The sequence below is a fragment of the Urtica dioica genome, chromosome 10 (genome assembly GCF_054948205.1).
Source record: "Urtica dioica subsp. dioica isolate 48M chromosome 10, U.dioica_male_clone48M_v1_H2, whole genome shotgun sequence".
Taxonomy (NCBI): Eukaryota; Viridiplantae; Streptophyta; class Magnoliopsida; order Rosales; family Urticaceae; genus Urtica; species Urtica dioica.
This window is the reverse complement of record NC_142765.1, coordinates 4,247,850-4,258,260: the sequence shown is the minus strand read 5'-3', so window position 1 is coordinate 4,258,260 and position 10,411 is coordinate 4,247,850. Positions and strand designations below refer to the sequence as shown.

At 44.3% G+C, this 10,411-nt stretch overlaps 1 protein-coding gene across 1 annotated transcript; it reads right to left on the bottom strand.

Annotated features, from left to right (window-relative positions):
* Nucleotides 1–9,494: 9,494 nt before the first annotated feature.
* Nucleotides 9,495–10,037, bottom strand: LOC149383156 (uncharacterized). The gene has a single exon (XM_089627694.1). It carries the CDS (start codon nucleotides 10,035–10,037, stop codon nucleotides 9,495–9,497), a length of 543 nt encoding a protein of 180 aa, XP_089483820.1.
* Nucleotides 10,038–10,411: the final 374 nt, after the last annotated feature.

The following is a 10,411-nucleotide window of genomic DNA, read 5'->3' as shown; positions in this document are numbered from 1 at the left end:
TATCTTTTGAAGATCGCACTTTAAATTTGAATAATGTTTATTATGTTCCTTCCTTTGGGAAAAACTTAGTATCTGTTGCTCAACTTTTAGAGCAAGATTATTATTTAAAGTTTATAAAGAATGGAATTTGTATTTCTTTTTCTAATTCTTTTGTCACCGATGCATGTATGAAGAATGGTCTTTTTTACATCTATCCCACTCAACCTTCTCTTTTAGACACCGAAATAGATAATGATCTTATTAGGGAGCCAAAGAGGATCAAACTTTCTGAATCCTCCGATCTAACAAAATCAACATACATATGGCACTTAAGACTTGGTCATATCAGTCTAGATAGGATTAAGAGACTTGTGAGGGACGGTCCACTACAAGCCTCTGCAATAGGTTCACTACCTACTTGTGAATCCTGCGTAGAAGGAAAAATGACTAAGCGACCTTTCTCCGATAAGGGTCGAAGAGCCACTGAGTTGCTGGAACTAGTACATTCTGATGTATGTGGTCCGTTCAGCCAACAGGCACGTGGAGGATACGAATACTTCGTTACTTTCACCGATGATTACTCACGATATGGTTTTGTCTATTTGCTCAAACACAAATCCGAGACCTTTAACGTATTTAAGGTCTTTAGGGTTTTAGTGGAAAAGCAAACTGGCAAAGTGATCAAAACCCTTTGATCTGATCGAGGTGGTGAGTATATGTCTGGAGAGTTCGATGACTTTCTTAAATAAGAAGGTATCGCTTCTCAGCTTACCGCACTTGGCACACCTCAACAAAACGGAGTGTCAGAGAGAAGAAACCGAACTCTTATGGAGATGGTTAGATCAATGATGAGTTACTCATCACTCCCTCTTTCCTTTTGGGGATATGCCCTCGAAACAGCCGCCTATATTCTGAACCAAGTTCCATCCAAAACGGTTCCTGGTACTCCTTATGAACGATGGACTGGCCGTAAAGTGAATCTTGGCCGCATCAAAATTTGGGGTTGCCCCGCACTCGTGCTAAGGCAAAACACTAGCAAGTTGGCTAGTAGGTCAGAATTGTGTCTGTTCGTTGGATATCCAAAGGAAACCAAGGGTTTTACTTTTTATAGTCCCGAGGACGATAAGACTTTCGTTAGCACGAATGCTCATTTCCTTGAGGAGGACTTTATGAAGGATGCAAAACCTAGAAGCAAAATTGTGCTTGAAGAAAAGTTGGGTGAGGAAGCTTCTACCTTATCTGTAAGAACTGTTCTTACCCCAACTGAAACACAACCTAACTCATCGGAATCTCGTCAAGTAGTACTTCGACGTAGTGGGAGGGCTACTCAAAAGCCTGACAGGTACATGTCTTATGGAGACTCTCTCGTAGCTGTCTCCAACAGGGATGATCCTGTTTCCTATAGCCAAGCGATGGCTTGTTTTGAATCAAACCCTTGGCTTGACGCCATGAAAGTTGAAATGTACTCGATGTATGTCAACAAAGTCTGGAAACTTGTGGACCTTCCTGAAGGGATTAAACCTGTAGGGTGTAAGTGGATATCCAAGAAGAAAAATGGTCTGGATGGGAACGTCGAGACGTTCAAAGCACGACTTGTGGCAAAGGGTTATACCCAACAAGAAGGGATTGACTATGAAGAAACCTTCTCGCCAGTCGCGATGCTTAAATCCATCTGCATACTCCTATCCATAGCTGCAGCTCTCGACTATGATATCTGGCAAATGGATGTCAAGACAGCCTTCCTGAATGGCAATCTTGACGAGCGCATTTACATGGCTCAACCAGACGGTTTCGTGGAAAAAGGTCAAGAGACCAAGGTTTGTGAGTTACTTAAGTCCATTTATGGACTAATGCAAGCATCTAGGTCATGGAATATTAGATTCGATGAAACTGTGAAGAGCTTCGGCTTTGAACAGTCAATAGATGAGCCTTGTGTTTACAAGTTAATACACGAAGACAAAGATGTGTTTCTGGTACTGTATGTCGATGATATATTACTCATAGGTAATGATGTGGGTAAATTATATGAGGTTAAGGTCTGGCTAGGAAAGCAATTCAATATGAAGGATCTAGGAGAAGCTGCGTACATTCTGGGGATCCAAATCTTTCGAGATCGGAAAAATTGGACTTTTTCACTCTCTCAAGCATCTTATATTGATAAGGTAATGGATCGCTTCTCGATGCAAGACTCCAAGAAGGGCCAAACACCCTTTAGAGATGGAGTTTCACTCTCTAAGGACCAATCTCCCAAGACTGCACAAGAGATTGAAGATATGAGGAAGATTCCTTACGCATATGCCGTAGGAAGCCTCATGTATGCTATGCTTTGCACTAGACCTGACATCTGTTTCGCTGTTGGCGTAGTTAGCCGTTTCCAATCCAACCCTGGACCCGAGCACTGGATTGTTGTTAAGCATGTTCTTAAGTATCTTCGAAGAACTAGGAACTTGATGCTTACATACTCAGGTACTGACCTGACTATGATGGGATATACCGACTCCGATTTTCAAGCGGATAAGGATTCCAGGAAATCCACTTCGGGATCTGTGTTCATCCTTAATGGTACCATCTACAAATAGTGGGGTTGTCGCTAACTCAAAGGAACCTCGAAGCCATAAGCGCTCTAAGCATATTGAGAGGAAATACCATTTGATTCGAGAGATCGTGCAGCGCGGAGACGTGGAAGTGAAGAAGATCTCAACGGTGGACAACCTAGCAGATCCATTCACAAAGGCCCTAGCGAACAAGGTCTTCGACCAACATCGAGAGGGATTAGGCATGAAGGACTACACACATCTTCTTTGAGTCAAGTGGGAGTTTGTTGTCAATGGTGCCCACAAGAAGAGTTGTAATCTTTATATTGTACATTTGATGTAATAAAGTCTCATGAAGACTCTTGATTGTAATTGCTTATTCATTAATGAAAAGTTAAAACGTTCATTCATTCTTCCGTGTCTGTTTGAATCTTTATGATAAAACATAAGTCTTTAGTCCATAAACAAACTAAAAAACTTACGAAGAGACAAATGTAGAGTTGCATGAACAAACTCTTCGTAGTTTGCTTAAAACGATATATTCGCAATCTAAGGGTCAAAGGACTATTGACCCCAGTATGATTGTTAGAAGAATCTATGATGTCTGGTTACGAGGCATTGAGAGTTGGAGACTCTATAGTTCTTCTAGGTATCTTCCGAAGGTACTGAATTGACCAGTGCACTTCTAGAGACAAGATAAGAACAAACCATTTAACCTCTTATGTCTCGAAGTCACTAGGTATGAATTGCATCGTGCTTACCTTAATCATGAAATGAGACATGTCATTTCACACCTTAGTATTCTCATTTGAGAAAGTCAGAGTGAGAATGTCATGAGTAACTTTGTGAAGATCTCATAGATATGGAATTCATGTACAAGATTGCTGAAATGCAATGTATATCACCTCATGCTTTGTTCCTTGGAATGTGAATAAATGAACTGGCCAGTGTCCAAATTGAGTCTTGACTCTTTTGGATGAAACAATGTGACTTGTTAGCTCCTCGTCAATACATTGTTTAGAACTTATTCACAAGCGACAAATGAGTTGAGGAAGTAACAGCTAGAAGGGTAAAATGGTAATTTTGTAAATCCCGACTAGCTGATGATATTCATGAAGGGTAAACACTGATAATATTCTGTGGATCCACTCATTACAATTAGGTTGAATTCTTGAGTAGAAAATAAATTCATTTGAACAGAGAGATTTTCAGTGTCAACTCTATAGTGGAGTCGGTTGACATTAAGCTAAACTTGGAAAAGGTTTGTGAACTTTTGAGGCCAAGTATTTAGCTCAAGCTTTGTTCATTTGGATCCATGAGGTCACTGTCACGAATCACATCGAGTAGGAATAGTTAAACTGGAAGTTAAGTCAAAACAAGAACGAAAATTGTCAAAAGGGTATTTTTGTCTTTTGAGACATAGGATGAAATGAATGTCAATAAATTTTTTGACAAGGTCATTTGATGACTTAACATCACTCGGCCAAATTATATTAGTTGGGCCTTGTGGATTAATTTCATTTCATAAGAATTTTATTGAAAATTCTTAATGGGTCTTTTTCATGTTGTCATGAACAAATGGAAAAGCTTCTAGAAGCCTTTTTCTAGATGAAATAGGCGCCCAACATACCCAAGAGAAAGATAGAATATTTTGTGCATAAATGTATGAAGATACTTGCCAAAAGAAAAAGAGGAAACAAATTTCCCCTAAGAGGAAATGAAGTAGGCGCCCAAGTAGAGTCTAGGCAAGGCAAGGAACAGAAAAGGAAACAAATCCAAGCCTTCTAGAAGGCTGCCTTGGCCGAGTATCTCATAGAGGAAAAGAGAAAATTGGCTCATGAATATGTGATATTCTATAGAAGAGGAAACTACCTTATTGAAGGTGAGACCTCTCCTATAAATAGGAGCATCATTCTTCTCATTTTTCTCATTCCACATAAGTTAGAGATTGAGAGCCTCTCTCTCTAGACCTTGTGGCCGACTCCTCTCCTCTCTCTCTCTCTATTCAATTTCGTTTTTATTGTTTTGGCACCTAGGTCCTCATTTGACCTAGTGTTTAGCTCTGCGACTTCAAGACTCGTTCTTAAGTCGTAGTGTTTAAAAGTGCCCACACACTAATTCCTTTTATTTCGAGTGATTTAGTGATAGAAACTTCCGTGGTTGCTCGAGTTGCCGAGGAATGAAAGAGAGACGTGCTACGAGGGAGACGAACGTTTTCAACCTTCCGAAGGCTCATCAACGTTCAAGCTTCTAAAGAGGTTAGTAAATTTATTATGCTCATATTAGTTTTATTTACATGTGCTTGCACTTTGTCTAGGTTTGTAAAAACTGTTTTACTTGAAAAAGAAAATTTTTAAAATTTCGCCGCTTAACAAAGCGTTAAACTTTTTCTTAAACCCTAGATCAATTCCAACAAAGGCAACAACAATTCCAATCCAGACAGTGGCTATAACAACGAAGGTCAATCACAAGCATACACAACCGCGAGTGAAGATCAAAGCTCCGGTCAAGAGTGGTACCTCGACAGTGGAGCAACGAATCACGTCACTACAGACCTCAAAAACCTCACCATCCAATCCAACTACAGAGGAAAGGACAAGCTCGTTGTATGTAATGGATCTTCTCTTGCAATTTTACATATTGGTGATACTAAAGTGAAAAGCAATTTCGGTAACCTTTTACTCAAAAACATCCTTCATGTTCCTTCCATAACAAAAATATGTTATCAATCTCTCAATTCACTCGTGATAACAACGTTCTAATCGAGTTTTATCACAATGAATGCCTTGTAAAGGGCAAAGCTGTTGGTTCCAAACTAAAGGATCTTTGCCAAAGTTTCAAAGAATGCAAACAAAGAGATAAAAAATAATTGGAGACAATATCTCTTAGATTGAGGAAGTATGATGAGAAGTAGAATTTGTATTGATAGAGAGTTAAAGTTCTAGTTCTCATAACATGCATTTATATAGAAAACAAACTTAATATAAAATTACTACTATGCCCTCAAACTTGATGATCAAGTAAACTTGCTAACCAAGTAAACTTGCTAACCAAGTAAACTTGCTAACCAAGTAAACTTGCCAACCAAGTTTTTCTTTGAGCCTATCAAGGCTTATGTTCACATTCTCCCCCGTTAGCTTGATTTGTTTTAAAGTTCTTCACGCCGAGCAGTTCTCGCATCTCCGCGAATTTGACTCTTGCTAGGGCCTTGGTGAATATGTCCGCACGTTGCTCTCTGGTGTTGACAAAGTCCACGATGATCTCCCGCTTCTCCACGCACTCTCGAATGAAATGAAATCGAGTGTCGATGTGCTTGCTGCGTCCATGAAACACCGGGTTCTTCATCATTGCGATCGCGGACTTGTTGTCCACGTAAAGAGTTACTGGTTTCTGCTCGGCTCCAGTCACTTCACTCAATAGGCTTCTCAACCACAACGCTTGACACGATGTTGCGGTCGCTGCCATGAATTCGGCCTCACAGGACGATAAGGTCACAGTTCTCTGCTTCTGAGACTGCCAGGTGATCAGATTCCCGTTGAGATAAAACGCCATCCCTCCGGTACTTTTTCTATCATCGACATCACCGGCTAGATCACTGTCGGTAAAACCGACCAGTTCTTCAGCTCCACTTCCTCTTCCATATTGGATCACATAGCTCGTTATTCCCTTCACATAACGAAGGATGTGCTTCACTGCCTGCTGGTGTAAACTAGTAGGCTTCTCCATGTGACGACTCACAATGCCCACTGCATATGAGATGTCTGGTCGGGTATGAGTTAAGTACCTGAGACACCCGATGACACGCATGTACTCTGTGGGATCCACTAGGGTTCCTTCTGCATCCTTCCCGATCTTTAACTTCGCCTCCATGGGATACTTGCTTGCATTGCACTCCGCCATGTCGAACTGCTTCAGGATCTTCTTCGCATAGGCCGTCTGCCTTAGCGTGATGCATTCCTTCTTCTGATCGACCTCGATGCCGAGGTAGTATGAGAGTAGTCCGAGGTTGCTCATCTTGAACTCCTTCATCATTTGCTCCTTGAATCCGTCTATGCCTTCTGCACTGGATCCAGTCACGATCAGGTCGTCGACGTACACACCGACGATGATGGCATCCTCTCTGCTATTCCTTGTGTAGACTGTTTGCTCTTGAGAGCACTTCTTGAACCCAAGACTCTTCATACTCCTGTCGAGTCAAGTGTTCCATACACGTGGTGCTTGTTTCAACCCATAAAGGGCCTTTGACAACTTGTACACCTTGTGCTCTACGGTCTGATCTACGAAGCCTTCTGGCTGAGCAACGTAGACTTCTTCTTCTAGTTCACCATTCAGGAATGCGGATTTGACATCCAGGTGATGGATTTTCCAACCTTGGTGAGCTGCGAGGGCTAGGATGAGCCTGATTGTGTCGAGTCTAGCTAGTGGAGCAAAAACTTCCTCGAAGTCAACTCCCTTCTTTTGTACATATCCTTTTGCGACCAATCTGGCTTTGTGCTTGAGGACCTTGCCTTCTGAATCCTTCTTGAGCTTGTAGACCCATTTAAGACCTGGACTTGTGACCTTTTGGAAGGTCGACTAGTTCCCATGTTTGATTCTTCTCAATGGAATCTAGCTCTCTCTTCATTGCTTCCTGCCATTCCTTCTCGGTGGCTGCCTCGCGATAGTTAGCTGGTTCCTCAGCACTAAGCAACAAGAGCTCATCTGGACTCAACTCAAATTCTCGCGCTTCTTCGTAGACGTCGGACAAAGGACGGAACCCTCTTGGCTCGTCCTTGATCGACGAGTCTCCCGAGATGGTTCCTACTGAGCTAACTATCTCTGGGATCGGGGTACTCATCCCTGATCCTGGGTTGGGCGAGCCTAGTGGTGAGCTAGTTCCAGTCATGCTTGTTCCAAGAGAACTGGTTTCCGTTGACCTAGGCACTGCTGGTCCCTGGCTAGGACTCTCCCCTTCTTCCTGCTCGACCGCATCTGCCTCTTTGAGGATGAACCCCACTGAGTTTTGTTCGGGCTCTCCCTTCTCGTCGCGCCAGTCCCATTTCTACTCCTCTTCGAACACGACGCTCTGCTCACATGCGTTTTGCCGCGTTGGGGGTCGTAAAACCTATGTGCCTTGCTCCCTTCTTCGGCGCCAAGGTACACCATCGGCAGACTCTGATCATCGAGCTTCTTGAGGTGTGGTCCCATAATCTTCACGTGTGCGGTGCACCCAAACACCTTCAAATGCTCCAGATGAGGTTTCTTCCCTTTCCATGCTTGGTAAGGGGTGCGCTCGCCTAGCGCCTTCGTCGGCAAGCGGTGGAGCAGATAGACCACGTGTCTAACTGCTTCTCCCCAGAACCTTGTCGGGACTTGCATACTTTTCATCAAGCTCCTTGCAGTGTCCATGACGGTCCGATTTCTTCTCTCCACCACACCGTTTTGTTGGGGCGTGTACGGTACAGTTAGGTGGCGTTCGACTCCTTCTTCTTCGCAGAATTCTCAGAACTGCTGGGACGTAAACTCTCCACCTCGGTCGGTTCTCAAGGTCTTCAACCTGTGTCCTGACATGTTCTCCTCGAGCCTCTTGAACTTTTTAAAGACTTCAAAGGCTCCACTCTTCTCCTTGAGCGCATACACCCACATCCAACGGCTGTAATCATCAACAAGCACTCTAGGGTGACCGGAGTAATTGGACCACACAGGTCAGCGTGCACCAGTTGGAGGGGTCGCTCTGCTCGAAAATTGGCCTTGATCGGAAATGGCACTCTTGCCTGTTTCACGACCATACAACATTGACGCAGCTGGTTGGGGTGTTCAATCTTCGGTACCCCAAATGTCATATCCTTCTCTCCTATCATCTTAAGCGCGTAGAAGTTTACGTGCCCAAGCCGTGCGTGCCACAACCAAGCCGGGTCTGCTAGGGACGCCATTAAGCAGAAAGGTTGGCCTGTCTCCAGGAGTATCTTGTACAACCTGTTTGGCGTTCTCTTCATTTTCATCAACAGGGCACCACTACTGTTCCACATCTTGAAGTACGAGCCGACTAGCACCACTGTGTTTCCGACCTTCGACATCTGACCAAGGCTGATGATGTTACTCTTCAGCTTCGGGATGTAGTACACCTGGGTCAGTAAGCGTTGGTCCCCGTTTTTGCCCTAGAACAGGATGGATCCTCTGCCTCTGATTTTGACGATTGATTCATCGCCAAACTTCACGTTCCCCGTGATCTTCTCATCGAGCTCTTCAAACTTAGCTTGGTCTCCCGTCATGTGGTTGCTCGCACCATTGTCTAAATACCAAACGTCGGTATAGACTTTCTCTTCTCTATCTCTGAGGAGGTTCGCAATAACCTTGTCCTCGACAAGCATCACCGTCTCGGTGGCCGTCTTCTCTGGGCTGGGCCTCTTCTCGGCCATCATCAGCTTGGGTTCCGGGCTCGACTCTGCATCGACTGGCTCCTCCAGGTTGGTCTTCTCTCTGACCGGTTCTCGCCCGGGCTTGCCGTCTCTCTCGTCTACGACGCTTGTCTCCTGTTCGTCCCTGCGCACTTCCAAGTTCACTATCTGCTCGGTGAACATGAGTGCGGGTTGCTCGTCTTCATGGAATCTCATCAGATTCCCTTCCTCGTCATGGTTCCTGTTGCGGCATTCCGATGCGTAGTGCCTGAGCTTCTGACAATTATAGCACTTCATTGTGCTCTTGTCTCTTCGGGTCATGGTGCCTTCCTGACGGGGTGCGCTGCTGCCGCGACCTCGCAGGTCTCGACCTCGCCCTCGTCCTCGGCCTCTACCACGTGGTCGGCCATCTCTGCCGTACCCGCCACGCCTCGACGAGCTGGAAGAAGGCTCGACTCCATGGTTCTTCTTATGCTTGGCCATCCATTTTTCATGCGTGAGCAGGAGGTGCTTTTCCTCTTCCTTGTCGCCATAGCCCCGAAGCCTCTCCTCGTGGAAGACGACTGACAACCTCCTCGACTGACATAGTCTTGAGGTCACCGAACTATTCGATCGACGTCACGATCTGCATGTACCTGTGAGGTGCCGCTCTCAGGAACTTCTTGACCACGCTTGTCTCGTCCACCTGTTCACCTAGCGAGCGGATACCTGTTACAATGGATGTAAGCTTCATGGCAAACTCGTCCACAGATTCACCATCCTTCATACGGAGAACCTCGAACTCGCTCTTCAAGGTTTGAACCTTGGCTTCTTTGACGCGGTCTACGCCCATGTGCATCGTCCGCAACGTCTCCCACGCATTTTTTACAGAATCCTTCTCGGCGATCATGAGAAGGACATCTTCCGGAACTCTCTGATAGATGGCGGCGAGAGCCAACCTATCCTTGCACACTTCGACAACTCCATCTTCTAATGCCTCCCAAACGCCTTGCGCTTGCAGATTCACCCGCATCTTCAACGCCCACACTGAGTAGTTGTTCTTCGTGAGCATCGGATAGTTGAGCGTCACGTTTCCTTCCTTCCTGATCTTCGTCGCCGTTGTGTCTCCTCCGGTGGATTTTCTAGGTGACTCCATGTACTTCGGCATAGGCTCTGATACCAAATGTTGGTTCCAAACTAAAGGATCTTTGCCAAAGTTCCAAAGAATGCAAACAAAGAGATAAAAAATAATTGGAGACAATATCTCTTAGATTGAGGAAGTATGATGAGAAGTAGAATTTGTATTGATGGAGAGTTAAAGTTCTAGTTCTCATAACTGTTAGAAATTGAGTAAAATTAAATAGGTGTTTTAATTAGCTCAATTTAATTTGTTCACTAAAAGACAAAATAGTGTGTTGTTGATTGAGAAAGTGAGTTTATGTGTGGGAAAGAGTCCCACATGGAACAAAATACTAATGTAAATGAGAAATTGACGAAATCATTTCAGCTCGACTGGGCGAGGTCGACTGGACGAAGTGACAA